General features: G+C 35.3%; 1 protein-coding gene across 4 annotated transcripts in view; it reads right to left on the bottom strand.

Annotated features, from left to right (window-relative positions):
• Nucleotides 1–1,556: 1,556 nt before the first annotated feature.
• SLTM (SAFB like transcription modulator) overlaps nt 1,557–19,229 on the bottom strand; it is a 43,962-nt gene continuing 26,289 nt past the window's right edge. For all 4 annotated transcript variants that reach the window (XM_027553884.1, XM_027553885.1, XM_027553886.1 and 1 more), the window contains 14 exons: nt 18,801–18,850; nt 16,582–16,700; nt 14,612–14,761; nt 14,104–14,207; nt 13,840–14,006; nt 13,294–13,379; nt 12,918–13,081; nt 10,073–10,253; nt 9,230–9,354; nt 8,211–8,381; nt 7,150–7,455; nt 6,902–7,046; nt 4,702–4,862; nt 1,557–2,627 (listed from right to left, as the gene is read on the bottom strand). In XM_027553884.1, the coding sequence (XP_027409685.1) occupies nt 2,519–2,627; nt 4,702–4,862; nt 6,902–7,046; nt 7,150–7,455; nt 8,211–8,381; nt 9,230–9,354; nt 10,073–10,253; nt 12,918–13,081; nt 13,294–13,379; nt 13,840–14,006; nt 14,104–14,207; nt 14,612–14,761; nt 16,582–16,700; nt 18,801–18,850 (2,038 nt within the window). In that variant the 3' untranslated portion in view covers nt 1,557–2,518. The remainder of the gene's footprint in view (nt 2,628–4,701; nt 4,863–6,901; nt 7,047–7,149; nt 7,456–8,210; nt 8,382–9,229; nt 9,355–10,072; nt 10,254–12,917; nt 13,082–13,293; nt 13,380–13,839; nt 14,007–14,103; nt 14,208–14,611; nt 14,762–16,581; nt 16,701–18,800; nt 18,851–19,229) is intronic.

Genomic DNA, 19,229 nt, shown 5'->3' with positions numbered 1-19,229 from the left:
CTCCTCAATCACTGAAACCTTCTAGCATTATGCTGAAACAGTTTGGGATCGTTTGATAAATATATGGAGAGTAACAAAATTTTCTCTTTTCTCTTGGTTTTGAGGAACTCATCTTCTTTTATAAACTCTTTAAAACTGGATTTCACTACTGATCCTTAGCCAGCCAGATCTCACCCCTGAACCCTGAAGGTTACTTCCAAACCCAATGCCAAAACTTCAGAAAGCAGTTCTGTTAGGTTTTTTCAACTTAAAAATGCTATACTATGGCAACTTTGAGGAAAAAAATAACCACCTACCAGTCTGTGGACAGTTGTGCCGTTCAGTGTTAGGTGTAGAAAGATTATAACAAATGAAAGATCTAATATTTTAAGAGATTACTTCTCAGATCCCCATCTGAAAATGGATAGAACAATAATTGTTACTTACAGCTAGTAGAATTCTTTTTGAGTATTAGGCAAGCAATGCATTTAAAATGCTTAGTACATTGCCCAGCAAATAAAGTGCTTAGCAATGTTAGCAACTGGGTAATCCATTATGATCAGCACAGCTCCACTCTACCAATGGGGAAAAAGATCAAAAGTGACCTAAAGACCCAAAGTTTACAAAGAGGCAAAGCAGAAAAGTAAGTTAGTTCATTGCAACACATAACTGAGGCTTCTATTGTACCGTTCTACAACGTGCAGAGGAGATCAGGAAATGAAGAAGTAGACCTCTACACACAGACAGACCCCTGTTCCAAAACTGCAGGGTTAGGAGGGGAAGAAAAGGGTATGAAATCCAGAACAATAGAAGAAGTGCCAGTTCCCCAAAGAGTCAAAGACAAAGGTACCCTGGCTGCCTTCAATAAAGAACTTCAATAAAGACTCCTTCTCAAATCAAAAGGTGGCCTCTGGGCAATCCCTTGGCACCCATCTTTTACTTTGTGTAAGCATACATGCTGCTGAGTTTTCCAAGAATCTAGACCATCTGAACTACTGATTCACATGAAGGAATATGGGAGGCTTTAAGAGGTGGTATTCAGAATTTTCCTTGAAGGATTTCCCTGGAAAAGATGCTTAAAAAAAAAAAAAAAAAAAAAGTCATAAGGTTAGTGCTTAAGTTTCCAACACTTCAGTAGAAGCGAAGAGTCAGTTAGACTTATATCCTAGGAAGAAGACCAAAACACTGTCATTAAAGCTCTGCTGCTGCTGCTCCTGCTAAGTCACTTCAGTCATGTCCGACTCTGTGCGACCCCATAGACGGCAGCCCACCAGGCTCCCCCGTCCCTGGGATTCTCCAGGCAAGAACACTGGAGTGGGTTGCCATTTCCTTCTCCAATGCATGAAAGTGAAAAGTGAAAAGTGAAAGTGAAGTCGCTCAGTCATGTCCGACTCTTCACGACCCCATGGACTACAGCCCACCAGGCTCCTCTGTCCATGGGATTTTCCAGGCAAGAGTACTGGAGTGGGGTGCCATTGCCTTCTCCCGTTAAAGCTCTAAACTTAGTCAATTACTTGGAGTAAGGAAAAGGGCTGGAGGACCAACAGCTAAAACGCTGGAAACAAAGACACATACACTTCCAGGTGTGGATTTTTATTTTCACAAAGAGACAACAATGCCTTCCCACATACAAGTATTTACAAAACCCAACTGATTCACCAATCTAGAACCTGGGTTTTTGTTTTTTGTTTTTCCACTTCTCAACATAGTTGGGAATATGGAAACATTAATACCAACACAATTCCCAGAGATGGAATTTATCCATCAAACAGTGCAGATTACCTAAAAGTGCACTTACCTGCACAACTCAGTCTAAGAACCTCAGTGATACAAATCTCATGGCCAAGGTTTTATTAATCTATTTGGTTTCATACCATGCAAACCTGAACAAGTGTGCTGCTACACTAAACTGAAAATTGGTTTTCATTTTACAATTAAAAAGGTTCTCAACGCTTTAGCAACTATACAGAATATGAAGGTTTATTTCAAAAAAGAGTACATTTCTTAAAACCAGGATACACAGATGCACTTAATGTAACAGTACCTTCTGCAAAAATAGGTTACATAATACTCAGAAATGCAAGGAACAATCTTATTTTCTAAAAATTAAACAGCAGACTTCTTAAGCTTAAACAGCCTTCAAAATGGAGGCTGAAAATTCTTGTTGATAAGAAGTAACTCTAGAGCCTGACACCACAGAGCTAATGCTGCAAATTAAACCACTACCACACACCTGCAAACTACTCTTTATATTCACACAGCGTTAAACAAAATGGTTTTGATTCCTATCCTTTCCAATGTGTCTTGGTGCTGCAAGAAAAAAAGTTGAATGATACACAAAACTATTAAAAGTTACAACGGAACTATTTAAACATCTTCTCCAAAATTGAGAAAAGCAATCATGTTAAATTTTAAAAAAAGAGAAAAAGGAAAAGTCTGACAACTCTCAAGCAAGTCAGAGGTCCTCTTCATAAGTAGTCAAGTAAAGTTTATAGGAGATTTCAATAAATTATCTTGAAACCATGGCAGCAAGTAATTTTCAGAATCGTCGTGGAGGTACACCCTTAAATGGCTTAAATCCGGAGCCACTTCCTCTTGGCATGGAATTGCCACTGATTTGTACAATTCTATTAATTGGGGATGCATTACTGAAAAAAGGTTTAAAAGAAAAAATTGTCAGAGAACAAGAGAGAAAATAACGACAGCTAATACCTAAAAAGTGATTATTATTTAACAGACACTGTTCTTTGTACTTTACTCATCTTAAATAATTTACTTTTTTCAACAGTTCTGTGAGGTATGTATCATTGCTAACCCCGCTTTCCTGATGAAGAGTGATACAGCATTTAAGTTAGCTACCTAAGATCACAATGCTTATCTGATAATAAACAGTGGCATAGGGATTTCAACTCTTACAGTCTTGTGTTAAACTCCTGCCTCTTAGTAAGCCATGTCATGGTCTGCATATGAATGGACTTCTCAGAGTGTGGTCCTTAGATCTGCATCAGCATCAACTAGGAACTTGAACCTCTGAACTATAGGACATCATTTAAGAAATACTTTTGGAATTTCTTTTATATGAATAATGCAACACAGTAGATATGAATAAATAATATAGGAATAAAAACCCACCCCAAAACGCTATATAACAAATTTGGAAGATATAAATCCATGGTGAAACGGTTTAAGGATAAAACCTGATTAAAGAAAGGCTTGGATGCCAGGCTAAGTGATCTAAAGAAGCTGTTTGTAGTTCTGGAGCAAGTAAATGGTGTAAGAAAACAGTCTCAACAGTTAAATTTAGAAATAATGGAAAAAAATGGAGGAGAGAAAAATATTGGGAAGATCGACAGGAGCTGAAATGAAAAAGAAGACAAAGCCACCACAAATATTTTTTTTTAACTGAACCATACTTAGAAATTTATGCTAGGCAAGAAGAAAAATAAAGATGAGGCCATTATTTTTTCCAGTCTGGCACTGGCAAATTAAAAGAAGTTGGAGACAACGGAAACATAAAGATCTGAAATAGGAGGGGAATGAGTTTCCTTGTGACCTTGAATTTATTGACTCATCCAAGCATCTACATGGTGATCACAATATAATATAATAAAGAATAGTGTCTAAAATCCAACCATGTGAAGGAGCCAATAAAATAAATTTAAAAATTATGGTACATTAGAAAACAGAGGACTGTTTCAAAAAAGGAAAATCAAAAGGTTTTAATCACCAAAGTGCCCAAGAACTAAAAAAAAATAAAGGAATCTGTATTTATCAAGAAAAAAGGTATGGGTGACCTTTAAAAACCAAGGAGAGGGGAAGGAGGGGGTGGGAAAAATCTGACATATATACACTACCATGTGTAAAATAGATAGCTAGTGGGAACCTGCTCTACAGCACAGGGAGCTCAGCTAGGTGCTCTGTAAAGACCTAGATGGATGGGATAGGGGTAGGGGGTGCGAGGGAAGTTCAAGAGGGAGAGGATGTATGTATACATATACCTGATTCACTTCCTTGTACAGCAGAAACTAACACAATATTGTAAAGCAATTATCCTCCACTTAAAAAAAAAAAGTGATGAGGCTGGGCAGGCACAAGTATAACACTCACTTAAATTTGATGGTGGAAGCAACCAATACAATAGTAGTAACTGGGGTCAGTGAGCTAAGCCAATGTCTCTTCTAAGAGAGATGAATGGGAAAGAATGAAGTGTATAGAAGAGATAGACCAAATACTTGTCAGCTGAGGGGTCACAATGAATATTGGTATGAAGAGAAAATAAAGCTCATCTCTTAGCATCTGAACAGCCTTTAGAGTAAATGTCCAAAAATTTTGATAAAGCTATTTGAGAAAGGAGGAAGCAGAACATACTTTCAGTTTCTTCTTCCTTTCTAAACATTTTTGTAATGATAGTGAACAAGAAGATTGTTCCAATATGAAATTAATATTCCTGTCTACTGGATTCTGACATGTATACATACCTATATGAAGATGTATGCCAAAATACCAACTAATTAACTTATAATGAGGAATATTAACACCAGAGCATGAGCACAAACCCTGCATATAATCTCCTGGAGACTTTGAGTTAATATGAAGAAATACCTGGGCAGACCTACGGTTGTTACTCATTGTAATTCAATCTCTCAGAAACCATAACGACTTTTAAAGGAAAAAGGTTTGGTTGTATGCTGGCAGAAAAACTTGAACTGATTAACTACTTACCTCGTATGTTGCGTTATCATGCCTGCTCCTGTCCGGCCATCACCCATTCGCCTTGTATCATGATAGCCAGGCCCTTGAGAAGGTGGACCATGCCATTCTTTCCTTGGTCCACTTGTGTCCCGTCCATGGCGTTCAACTACATGTCGTTCTTCAGGATAGTGCTAAAGAATAACATATTAAAAGAAAACCTCAGCCTCAGGCCAATTTACTTATGCTGGTATACTTCTCATGTCAGAAAGAAATTAAGACGTCTGAGAAGATGAAAGAACGAATAATATGAAAAAAGGTTTCCATCTACTTTGAACTGGGAAGCTACTCAGGCTATAAGGGTAGAAAAGTAGAAAATGATTCAGCATTGTTATTTCTATACCTTCTAACACCCATGTACTTTTTGACCCTTGAGTATTTCTGGATCTATATATAATGCCTAGATCTCTACATGTGTTAAGAAGGCATACTGAGAGATCAGAACCTTAAGACAATCAGGGTAGGGTATATGATCCACATGCAAATACCACATAGAAATAGGAGCTGTCATCTTATTTTACACAGTACTAGTTATTGTTATGGCTCTTACAAGGCCTTACATCCATGAGTATTAAAAAAAAAGAATACTGAACATAAAGAAACAAAAACAGAGAACTAAGGATCTGAGAGAGGAAAAAAAAAAAAAAAGTCAAAAGTTATGAAAGCCTACAGAAATCTGAAGGTGCTCTACAGATGCATACTGCTGTCAGAACAGCTCACAGACCCAACACCGTGAAAACGAAATTTCCAAGGGAGGAATAAGATCCTTCCCTAAAGATACCTTTTGCAAAAAAGGTAACTGAATGCAGAGGGGCTAGTCTATGAGACTGCGTTAAACTTTAAATAAGGCAGAATATCTGGATTATATTAAACAAATTTTAAAAAGTTCTATTCAGGGTATAGCTCAATGAATTGATCTACTGAATATTTCTACTTACTAGAAACACTGCAACTTATAAATCCCAGCAGGCCCAAATCTGTTTCAAAAATGTTTTGTATGAAATGGAAAACACAAAGCGGTATTAACTAGAATGCCTAGAGATTAAAAAGTTTGCTGGTAAAAAGTTGTTACAAAACCACAGAGCACCAGAGGATAACAGAGGTTGAAGGATGGATACACACATATACATACACTTCAGAATTCTTTTCTGTAATTTGATAATATTCTATCTTCACTACTGTCAACCTATATTATGCCAGTTATTTCATCAACAGAATGCTTTCAAATCAGGTAAAAGCTCATTTGAATTGCAAACAGATGTCCTCTGTTCATTAACTTACAAAATATTCATGTCAATAAAGTGTCACAAGAGTAAAAAGCAATTAAAAAACACAAAATATTCCACTTACCTATCTCTAAAAATAAAAGAACAAAAAAGAGACAAGTATTTTATTTCAATAAATTCTACACTTTATTTAATTGAGTAGGAGGAAAGAGAGAGTATTATTTAAAGGGAAAAAAAGGAAAAAGATGACAGAAACACAAGTACAGGTCAAAGATTTTCCATCCAGTTTGAAAATCTCAATTTCTTTAAAAAGAATTAAAGCCAAAGTCATCATTAAGAAGGTTCATCTACCAAATACAACAATTCTCAAATTTCAGCAGGAATTTTAATAAAAATTTCAGGGATTAAGTCAAATTATTATGTTGTACACTTTAAACTTACACAGTTTTGTCTGTCAATTGTATTTTAAAAACTATAATTAAAAAAAAACTTCAGGGTTAGTATCCTGCTTCTTTGGACTACGATGTTCAACTACTGTCTTGAAAATACAAAAGGGACTCCCTGGTAGTCCAGTGATTGAGAATCTGCCATCCAATGCAGAGTACTCAAGTTCTATCCCTGGAGAGGGAACTAAGACCCCAAATGCACAGAGAAACTAAGCCCATGCATTGCAACTTCCCAGCCCGCCTACTCTGGAGCCTGCACACAACTAGAGAAGCCCACGTGCTGCAGGCTGCAACTAAGACCTGATGCAGGGAAACAAATAAGAAATATATATTTTTTAAATACAAGGAGCATTAAGACCTTTCGTGAGAAATGAGTCTGCCAATCATGCCAATCTAACTAGGTCACGCCCAAATGATACTATAAATACAATGTCTCAATGAGTCCTCTAAATTTATTTCTGGAGACAATTCTGGAGACAATAAACTGTCATAAGCACTTACCTGTGCTCCACTTCCTCGGTCAGTGATTACTCCTCTGTCTCCCTCCCTGTTTCCATAGCCGGAAGCATTACTGCGAGTCCCAGGAGGAGCCCCTCTTACACTGTGCCCTGATACTTCTCTCCCAGATCGTTCTGGCCTTTCAACTCTGTTAAACAAAATTCAAGAACATATACAATCAAACTCTAACCTTTTCTGAAAAACCCAAGTGCTTATTACCATTAGCTAGGCATTAGAAACTATACAAATACCTTGTTTCCCGTTTGTCAGTGGACATGCCCCCTTCAGCCTTCCAGGAGGTTGGTCTAGATGGATTGGGCCCTCCTTCTCGAGGATGTCTAGGGTGGGTGGTATCAGGTCTGTCATGAATGATCACTGTTCTCCTCTCATCTCGTTCTCCTCGTCTGTCTGTTTCTCGAAGTTCGTTTCTTGGTGGTGGAGGCTCGTTTCTTCTGGAATCACTGAAATTTTTGGGATACCTTTCAAAACCTAGATCTTCTCTTCGTGCAGAAGGACGTGGTTTTTTCCCTTCACTTTGACCAACAAAACGTTCTCTCCTGTTATCCAAAACAAAGAACACAGGTTTTGAGAAGTAAGTACTTGGTCTGATTCTTCTTAACTTTATTTGCATAACCTACAATAAGAACACCTTCTTTAAAAAATAACTTAAGGCAAAGTGAACAAAATAGCCACAATTATTGATTGTAATGGGGCTTCCCAGGTAGCTCAGTGGTAAAGAATCTCCCTATCAATGCAAGAGAAATAGGTTCGATCCCTGGATTGGAACGATTCCTTGGAGAAGAAAATGGCAACCCACTCAACTATTCTTGCCTGGAAAGCCCCATGGACAGAGGAGCCTGGCGGACTACAGTCCACAGGGTTGCAAAGAGTCAGACACGCCTGAGCACGACTATGACTGAGCATAATAACCTATGTTCTTTTAAATTGAGCTAAATGTCTGGCGTGAAGGGTGGTTTTTTGGCATACAAGGGAAATTACATCAAACACTCAAGTCACTACCAACCTGAAGAATGTTTTACTATTCTTCACAAGTGAGGCACATCCCAAGGTAACAATATTTTCACTTAGTTAAAGGTTAAGAAGATAAAGCCTACCTACTTAAGCATGTTTTGGTGGCCTATAAAACTAATTCTGAATACAGAATCACATTCTCATTAACAAATAGAAAAACCAAACATGATTTGTTCTGAATACGCAGTTATAACCTGTACTTAAGATTTTAATAGAGAACCAAACTATCACTAATAAGGCTCATACACCAAACACAGTAATTTTCAACATATTCATTTACCTATCAAAAGATGAAGACGGAATTGAGGAACTCTCAGGAAACCTGCCCCTCTCTCGGTGGTCAAAGTCATTAAATCTATTCTGTTGCCGAGAGTAGTCAGATCCATGGCCGAATCGTGCATCTGTATCTAGAGACAACTTTTTATTCTCGCTCCAGTAAGGATCATCCCGCCTTGAAGAGAAATATTTGCTCGTTTATATAAATTAGTTTCACAGCAACAAAATAACACCTATTGGAGTCATACATACCACATGCTAGGAACTGTGGATACAGAGGGCTAATAAACTCAAGACAAAACATTCTTTTGTAAGAACAAGCTAGCAAAAAATTATCAAATTATATAAAGTTATACAGTGTTAGAGGAATTTCACAGAAGATAATTGAAAAACTGTTCTCAAATTACTAAATTGGAAAGGCAAATAAGACAAATACTTGATACCATTCTAAAATAAAATTCTAACCAGGAGGAGCATACAACACTTTTGGTTATCCTTAACTTTGGAAAGGATAGAGAGTTAGTCCCAAGCACAATTCATTTGCTCCGCTCCACTTGTTTCTCAACACAATCAACTAAATCTCACAGAATTTATATTAAGAAAATTAAATTACTATATTTTGAAGTCTATTAAGAACTATGAATGCAAACAAATAACAGAATCTATATTTTAGTGTTCCCAAGTTTGTGACTTTGATTTCTGTACTGTCTGTACTACCCTGTAAGAATTTTCAAAACAGGTCCGAGTTTGAGAGCCATTATTAAAGTCTACCATGTATTCAATATTTCAAGTCCTAGTGGAAAACATTTGGCAAAGAAAGGAAAATGGGGTGGAGGCGGAATGGGGAAAAGTTTTCTTCTACTTGAAAATCCACTGATGTCCAATTCACTACTGCAGTCATTCCATCCCTCTTGATCATGAGCTTTTATTCCAGCAACAGGTGCCTGTGCTTTCTAATTCCACAGTCTTAGCATGAAAGGAATAAGACAGCAAGTTTAACTGTTAAAGAAAGCAAGCAACTACCTATGATCTACATCACGTGGGCGTTTCAAAGAATTCCTTTTTTCTTGTTCATAACGAAGCTGCTGCTGTTGCCTTCTCAGTTCCTCTCGTTCTCGAGCAATACGTTCAGCTTCCTTACGACGTTCCTTCAGACAACATAGAAGGAAGAACCAACCAATGCAAAATGAAAACATAAGGTAAGTATATATGCAACCTTGCTTTAATCCTATCATTAAGAAAACATAAGCAAGCATCAGGCAAAAGACAAACCTGGGACAAAAAAATCTGACTTCAGTAATTGCAATCTAAGCTATGACTACTGTTCTATAACATTAAAAATAACAGAGACTGGGTGGTGAAAGCTGGCAAGTAATTTGGAAGGTCAGATTTAGTTTAATAATTTGAAACAAAAGCACCTAAAAGTAATTAGAGATAAAATTATTAATAAGACTAAGTGTCCTAAAACCCTGGATGCAATTCTGCAAAGAGAGGCATTATTTCCTTCCAGCCTTGGGGAATCATTCCCACTATAATAAGTAAGGAAATAGTTATTATTTTCCAAGAATGGGATAGTGACAGAGCCTGGATTACAACTACTCTGGACTCATAGTCCTATGCTCAGACTATTAGGCTGCCATGATATCACAGAGTTCAAGTTATCACCAATTGGCTAGAACAAAGTCATGACTAAATGTAGTTTTAATTAGCACCTAATTCACTGTTATCTCAGGGACACTTAATAAATGCTCATTAGCTGAACTTATTCTATAAAAGCTTTACAGCATGTAAAGCAAATTTCAGGGCAAAAATCACAGGGTTTGAAAAAGGTCAGTTATTTAAGATGAAAAGATTTTCTGACTGCACCTGTTCAATACGAATGCGTTCCCTTTCCAAGCGTTCGCGTTCCATTCTCTCTCTCTCTAGTTTTTGCCTTTCAATTTCTAGGCGCTCTCTCTCTCTCTGTAAGCGTTCCCGTTCTTCCCGTTCACGAATTATTCTAATGCGTTCTCGCTCTCGACGCTCTCTTTCTGCAATCTCTCTTCGTCTAACAAAAATCAGTATTTAGAAATACTTAAATTATGCTAGCACTGTGTGAAAGAGAATAGCTTTTGAATTTGTATTTTTCCTTGAGGTTGGCAATTTTATACTTTGACTCATTCTAAATAGTTTTAATGTAATTGGAAAGAGAACTAAAAATAAAACTTTAAACAGATTTCAATACTGTCACTTATTTAAGACTGTCACCTGAACAATTTTACAGAGTAGTTGCCTCTTAGATGATTCCTGTTTAAATAAAAATCCCACTATGATAGCCCATTAATTAGTCAACATCTTTAAAAGGACATTCTACATATATGAATTTACTAAACTACAAACTTCTGTTTTTGATAGAAAAATTTCCAGTATCTAGGATATATTCTATCTCCTAAGTAAGCCTTAGTTTTGTTCAACTGGGATCACAGCCACCAACATGAATTACAGCAAATGCTATACTAAATGGCTGCCCTCATGGCCTCTTTTGGAGTGTTCACAACCCATAATAAATGGCTCTAGATAACACGTTTCTTTGAGTTCAAATATGTGCTCAACTAAATTATTATATTAAGACTTCTAATAGTGGGTTATTTTTCTGTTTGTTTTTAATCATTTCCTCACTTTAGGGCACCCAGGGTATTCTGTCAATCAGCATGTCTTCTCCTAGTAACCCAGTGGTTCTCAATGGTTCAGTACGGCCGTGGTGGAGGGGCGTTTCTAATTTTAACAATGACCAAGGGGGCTGTTACCAGCCATTAGTTAAGGGGACCAAGGATTCTACATATCTTTTGATGCATGGCATAGTCAAGATAATCCTGCATCACAAAGAACCATCCAACACTCCAAATACCTTTCAAATGCCATAATGTAATTCACGTCATCAAAATAAAATCACTTCTAGGAAAAAAAAAAATCTGGCCCTAGCATTTAACTCATTTTTAATAAATGCTAGTTTCATTTCCTTTGGCCTTTTATGTACACTAAAGTTTCCAGGAATGCAGCTCCACATAAAAAGAGGAAAAATTACACCTTCTTGAGAACTTCACCAAGAGTTGTTCACCATTTCAGAAGTCATTCCGTAACATCAACACTACTCCTGGTATTTGACTCACCAATATGACAAACCGGTATCAATCTGTGTTTGTAGCTGTCACATTCTCACTGAGTCTTAAGAGAGGTGCAAACATCTGACTACTTCATTAGATCTTGTAGAGCGTCATGCCTAAACATTCATATCTGGAATATATGCTTCATTATAAATTACTTTTTATGTTTTCTTCATATTAGAGTTAAGGCTTTATATTGTTCTTTTTTGTATATTTGTACAGTATGTTACATATCAATTTCATTTCAGATTAGTAAAGAAGGTGCTACAATTTTTTTTATTATTATGAAACGGGTGCTGGTCTGATAGGTTTGAGAAATGCTGCCTAATAACTCCCAGTTTCACTCTTCTCTCAGCTGTGGTCATCTGAACAGGAAGCCAAGCATACTGAGACTTCATAAAAAAAAAAAAAAAGGTTCTGAGTATGCAAGAATTGGAGAAGACAATGGCAACCCACTCCAGTACTCTTGCCTGGGAAATCCCATGGATGGAGCAGCCTGGTAGGCTATAGTCCATGGGGTCACAAAGAGTCGGACATGACTGGGTGACTTCACTTTCATTTTTCACTTTCATGCACTGGAGAAGGAAATGGCAACCTACTCCAGTATTCTTGCCTGGAGAATCCCAGGGAAGGGAGCCTGGTGGGCTGCCGTCTATGGGGTCGCACAGAGTCGGACATGACTAATGTAACTTAGCAGCAGCAGCAGCAGCATGCAAGAATTATTTCCTTTTAGTAAACTGTGTGGCAATCATAGTATTATTTAAGTTGCTAAAAGTATATCTGGTAGTTCCTAGCACACTTCTGAATGAATAGATTAAATTCCATAAGTGACCATTCAACAATACAGGTTAGTATTTGTAAATTTATATTATGAAACACTTTCACAAGAAAATTTTAAGTGGCATCCAAAAATCGACAGCAAACTGGCACTCGTGATGAACTTGAGATATGGCCACGAAAAGTAGAAATGTTTTGTTCTCATTTTGTTTTAAAGAGGATGCCTGCTTTAGGACAGAGTTTGAACGCAATAAGGTTCACAGGTTAAATCTTCCTTTACTTGGGCTCTAATTCAAAGTACAATAAATTTTTCCTACAATGTCAATGTATTATTTGGCCACTACAGCTTACATTAAGACTATCTTACATCAAAATCCAAATTTGCCTTCAAAGTCATGTTTTTTTATGGCGGCAGCTTTGAAGTAGAGGAAAGAGCATTGGACTTGGAGTCAGAAGACTTGGGTCTGAGTCCCGACTCTGCCACTCATTAGCCATGTGGCATTGGAAGAGTCATTTAGCCTCTCTGGGCCTCCATTTTATTCATTTATATAATGGACATAACTAACCTTATAGAACTGTTGAGATAGAGATAATAGATGCAAAGGTATTTTGTAAATTGTAAAATACTATGCAAACGAAAATCATTAGGTTTTACTTCTTAAAAGTGACAAATATCTTTCTATAGAAATACAATTTCCAGAAATCTGGTTTATAACTAATGTTAAAGATACACCTATAGTTAAAAACATACCTATAGTTAAAAACAGGTATAAAACAGACTCTTTTCCTACCTTCGAAGTTCCATTGCTCGCCGCAATCTTTCAAAACGAACTAAATGTTCTCTCAACCTTTGTTCCTTCATCTTTTCAAAAGGCAAGATGTCTTTCCTCCTGTAGTCTTTGTCCCTTTTTTTATCTAAGCTAGCCCTCTCCTTTTCCATGCTTCTTCCGTGAATCTGTAGGAAAAAAAAATTGTTAACAGGACTACAAGTTAAACTAATTTTTTTTTTCAAGTTGAGCTGGTAATTTAAAAAGCTTAAATGAATAATGACATTCCCCTTTTCTTAGGTTTTCTATCATGGACACATGCAAAATGGTTACAGATAACTGAATTATCTTCTTTTGGAAACAGGCAAAATAGTATACAACATCCCTATCAGGGACTTACTTTCTCGTATCTTCCTCTTCTTGATGGCCTACAATGATCGCCTTTAGTTTGGTCTAGTATTACCATATGTCCTGGACTCTTTGAACCTAAGAGAAAAAAACCAGATAAGCTAATGTCTGAAACTATTCTCATCAAAAAGAAAATATAATGTAAGTATGCTGAATTCTTAAGACAACCAAATATTTACAAAACAATACATGATATAAAAAACTTATTCTATGAGAAATGTAAAGAGTTATTAAAACTTGATCCACTAATGTACTTTCAAAGATACCAAAAGATCGATTCTTCTATTCTTCTATTATTCAGTAATTCTTCTATTATTCAATGACCATTTTCAGTCAGCCCAGATTTAACAGTAAATGGGCTTAGGTGGAAAAAGACAGCTGTTTCCCATTCCTATTAGATCATTTTCTACCACAGTGACATCTAACAACGAAGTTTAAATCTTTATCTAGATTGTATTCTTAAGTTTCCCCTTTCACTGTAAAAATTAAGCTGTAGGATGCATTAGAAAGGGACTGAGAAGAAAGGCACATAGCGTACTTATTCGTTTCTTTTCTTCACTTTTTTTAATCGATTCTGAAGTCTGGCCACTTGATCCATTATCATTCTTCTCATCTTTACCTTCTGTTTTCTTAGTATCCTTGCCTTCCTTTTTTTCAGTTTTCTCAGACAATCTTTTCTCTTCTTTTTTGACCGAGGCTTGTGTCCTGACCATACCACCCCACACAAGAAAACAACAAAATGAGAACTACTTCATCGATGTACCAAAAAGTCTATAGGCTAATTGACAAAATAAATCCTTACTTGCTACTTCTATCACTCATGTTTTTTTTGTCTCCAGAACTTCTTGAACTACTCTTTTCATCAATTTCTTTCTTTAATTCTTTCTTAGAAGGATCACCTTTAACCTGAAAAGTTTAAACAGGAAGAAAAAAACATATAAATTTTATTTTATTTTTTTTCTGGAGTGCATGGGCTCTCTGGTTGAGATTCGTAGGCTCCGTAGTTGCAGCTTAGCTGCCCTGAGGCATGTGGAATCCTAGTTCCCAACCAGGGGTCGAACTCACATCCCATGCACTGGAAGGCGGATTCTCAACCAAAGGACCACGAGCGAAGTCCCAAATATGTAAGTTTTCAAGTTACATTTTTATGTTTGTAAAAAGTATGTGGATGGTAAAAAAAAATTGGAAAACAGAAGTAAAATAATTAAAATGAATATATAAAAATAAAAATCATTCCCAATTCTACTCCTTACTAGTGTAATATTGTTAAATTGAGAATTACTATTGTTTAAACAGTTAAGCAAGCTTACTTTTTCAACAGAAATTAGCTGTCCATGCAGCTCAGTGCGATGAAGATGTGCAATACATCTGGACACCTCTGTGCTTGAAGACATAGTTACAATGCCATAGCACTTGGCCCCAGGACTTCGAGCATTTGTGACTACTTTTGCACTCAGAACCTATAAAAATGAGATTATACTTTAGTTTTACAGTTTCACATACATTTCTAAGATAAAACTTCAGAATGCAGACTATTCAAATTAAAGGATATGTTCAGGAGTATAAATTCAGGATAAAGGATAAATTGAGGACAATATATATTATTGTTTTATATTCTTGGACTCACCAACTACCTTGCCTATAATATTCAGGGGAACAATTTAAAATGTTAAAAATCAATTTAACCTACTTTTTTACTTTCTTTTTTTTTAAATACATTGCCAAAACACAGTGAGTCACATCAAGGAAGTAATGGCACAATTAACAAAAGCAAAGAAACAATATTTTCAATTAGATTTGGACCAAAATTTCCCTATCAAAGGCCCACCCCTAATCTCTTAAAGATATTAAAACAAAAAGGGTCTGGGTAAGTGTTAACACTTTTCTATAATGAGTCTCTCAAAAATAGTCTCCCACACATGAAAAAGCAGCCTTAAAAATATACTCCACAAAACACACTCTAAAAAGACATACTTTCCATTTATGTACTTTTAAAATGTATACTAATATAAAAGTGACATATACTTCAGCTCTATAAAATGAATAGCTAAGAGAGACAAGGCAGGGATGGTTGAGTGAGAAGAAAAGTGGGAAAGAACAATCTAGTGCTGAACAAAGAGGAACACAGACACAATGTCAGGAAGAAGAACAGAGGGAATCTGGTGTGAGTAGCTGGAAACTATCAGCTTATATCTCAACTCCGGGAAAGAGTGACTCGCCCCAAGAGCAATTTCATGTTATAAGTACATGGTTTCCTTATATAGTTTTAGCCCTAATTAAATAGCTGGAAACAGAATCAAAAATATACCAGAAACTGATCATGGGACCACAATTCTCAGTGTTTTGTATGTGACATCTACAAGAACCTCCTTACTCTGCAGGCAATTCTCTTAATTAGAAGGAAAAAACAATCTCTAAAATCAATAGGACAGATTTTTGTAACATTCATTAATGGCTATTTACTGATATTGGTGGTCATTAATAAATATTTGAAAGCCTATCATGTGCATACAAAGTATAGTAGTTAAGATCCCTGCTATCAAAGAGTTTACAGCAGAGTTGATTACATATATGATGCATATTGAAAACTATAATGTAAAAGGAAATAATGATAAAATAACCATTTGAAAAAAAAAAAAAGGAAATAATGAGCGTCCTAAGGGATGCAGATCAACTACAATTTAATTCAACAGCTATTAATTGAATATTCATTTAATTATCAACTAGTTTTCTTTTTCATTAGGTCTCCCCTTATATGCCAGAAAAACTTCTCCTGATCAACCAACCACAGTAAAGCCTCCTTTTTTGCTCTCTAAACCCTGCACTCTTCCTTCATAGCACATATCAAAACTTCTGATTAAGTCCATTTACCAGTTTTACATTCTTCTGCACCACTGTACTGGAATTTGTATAATAAAAGGGACCACATCAGTTTTGGGGTTCCACCCCATATTCTATATCCCAGTGCTTCTATTTTCCAGATGACCAGATCAGCCTCAGCAATTTTAGGTCCAAGATAAATCATGATGAATGTGATGAAACAAGCTCAGTCCTTCCTTGGCTTAAATGGGCTCAAAAAATGAGCTTTTCCTACAAAGATTCCCAGGGCTCAGAGTGAGATTATAAGATATAGTAAAACTCATGATTACCACAGAACTAAATAACTATGCCTATAACAGTCCTGAGAGAGACAAGAAATTAGATTTTATATGTATTGTTTTGAATACCACCTGTTTAAAATGGACATAGAAATATGGATAAAAAGATAAAAAGAATGTACCTTTCCATATTTGCCAAAGAGGTTCTTCAAATCAGCAGCTTTGGTATTAGAGGAAAGTCCACTAACCCAGATATTTTTAGTTGAGCTTCCACTGCTACCACTAGCACTAATTGTACTTCCTAGAATAGATTTAATATCACAAGTTTAAATTTCTCAATTGGAAATTTTTTAAACAAAATTATTAGGGCTATAAACTTCCAAAATTATAAAACCCTCTAATTTTGACAGCATGACTTCACTATATCAAAATCCTACACATCTACTATAACTAAAATTGAACACAGTAACATAACACAAACATGTCTGAATTTGTATGTTTTCTACTGCATGAGTTTTAAGACAAAGTGGGTAAAAAAATCAGTTATATGTCTTGGACTTTTGTTGTTTAAATTCATTCATTTATATTCAGCCACCGCACTAAATTCAGGCAACCAGGAAGCAGACTGCTTAATTACCTACACCTATTGTGGGCTTTAGCTCCAGAGACATTGAGAGCACAAAGGGAAAAGTCAAACAAAGGGATAAACTGTTTTCAAAAATTTAAATGTTTAGTAACAAAGACTAGCCAACAGTTCATCCTCATTTTGTATTACAGAAAGGGTAAGAGAAAGTGAAAATTACATGCAACTAGAAAACTCTGGATTAAAAAAAAAAATCTTCTAAAGCAAATCAATTACAAAGATCAGAGACCCCAAAATTCTTTAGAAAAGGTAAATGGTTATATGAACTATTTCTGCACTATTTCTATACACAAATTATTGTTTCATACAGAAAATACCATTTCTTAAAATACATTCCTGGTAAGTTACCCTTCAGTATTTTACTTCCAATGTGCTATTATAAAAAAGGAATTTTCGTTTCATCATTTGGAAAACAGTTCTTACCCACTTTAAGAGAAACAGTATCTAAGCAATAAAAGTAACAATTTTTATAACTTCATGGTATCAAATATAGAAAGAGTAAAATGTTTAATGCTTTAAAAATTACAAGCCACAAGTTTCTATCAGTGTACTTATGAGAAGACAAAACACGCCTGACTCAAATATTTTAAATATTAATGACTGCTGCATTTCTGTTCTTAACAAATATAATTATCAAAGGAAATGTTTTATCTTATGAAACGTTAACTAGAAGTTCATGTGTCTTTTATATTTTACCAGTAACACCTGGCCCACATATTCCTCTTAACTTGAGAAAAAAAAATTTAATGACAGGAAGTTAACATTTAATTAAGACTACACTAAGCTTCTAAATTTAAAGGATAATATTTAATAAATTTATTATATCTTATCCATTAACCAAAACTGTAAGGGATGTAGGTAATGCAATTAATTGTCAATTACTAAGTCAATCACTAAAATTTCTAATTATTAAAATATGCCAACAAAATCTACTAAAAAAAGATAAGGGACACATAACATTCCTTTTTTTAGGCACTCAAGAGGCATTTTTCGATTCTGTAGTACCCAAATGGTGTTATTCTTCCCTTAAAATGCTTTTTTAAAACACAAGAAATATTTTTCACATATACAGCATATATAAGATGAAACTTAAAGCACATGATCAGGAGATAAGCAGAGACTTCCCAGTAACAAAGACTAATCAAATAATGCACCTTTAAACTTACAAAATTTAAAAATAAAACTACCATTCTACATAAAACTTTCATCAATGCAAAGTAAGTCAATTAGGAAGTAAATTCTGAAGAATTAAAATCCTATAAACTGGCTATATTAACAGTTGTGTGCCCTGATTTAAAGAATCAAAAAAGTAAAACCAAATGTCGAGGCTAACTTGCTTTCAGCTCCACAAATACTATTTATATCACACTTCCTACTAGCCAGAACAAGAAAAAGATTATGGAAGTGTGTGGGGGTTACAAGTGATAATCAAAAGTGAAATACTTCTGAAATTTTAAGAAATGAAATGTCTATTATATGAATATTCAATAGATACTTAGAACACAATATAAAAAATACATAGCAAATATATTTAACTCAAATTTATACCAGTTTATAAATTAAATAATTAAGAAAGTAATGCTTCAATCACACTTGAGAATTTGCTGTAATCTAACTCCACTGTTCACACAAAAGCCACCAAAAAATTTACTATGTCAATTTTTAAGGACTAAATGTCAAAAGAAACCCTAGACAATTACTACTTTTTAAAGGAAACATTCAAATTATCACTGAAATAAGCAGGAAAAAATACATTACCTTTGTCATCTTTGGATGATGTCTTGCTGTCTTTAGATTCCTTTGAAGAGCTACAGAAGCAAACCACCAGAAGAAAATTGAAAACAAAAAAGCAAAAACAAAAAGAACAAAAAGAACAAAAATCGAACAGCTTGATATTGACTATATTTCAAACCAGTGCTATCCATACAAATTAACAATTCCAAAAGCCTAGATTAGGTTATTTGAACAAATGATTCCCTTAGGATTCTTGCACTGATTTTCCCCAAGATTCCTGAAGATCTAGATTTTCTGACAATTCTATTCAGTGGATAAATGGCCATCTTCTCCAGATTTCAGGACTGGGACTTGACTTCATTTGTGTTCTTAGGACTGATAGTTGTTCATTAACCATCATCACAAGGATTTTTAAAAATGAAACACAAAAAAATTGTCAATTTGAAAAAAAAA

This window comes from Bos indicus x Bos taurus, chromosome 10 (genome assembly GCF_003369695.1).
Source record: "Bos indicus x Bos taurus breed Angus x Brahman F1 hybrid chromosome 10, Bos_hybrid_MaternalHap_v2.0, whole genome shotgun sequence".
In the NCBI taxonomy this organism is placed as follows: domain Eukaryota; kingdom Metazoa; phylum Chordata; class Mammalia; order Artiodactyla; family Bovidae; genus Bos; species Bos indicus x Bos taurus.
Note: the sequence above shows the minus strand (reverse complement) of the source record. Positions and strands in the feature narration are given on the sequence as shown.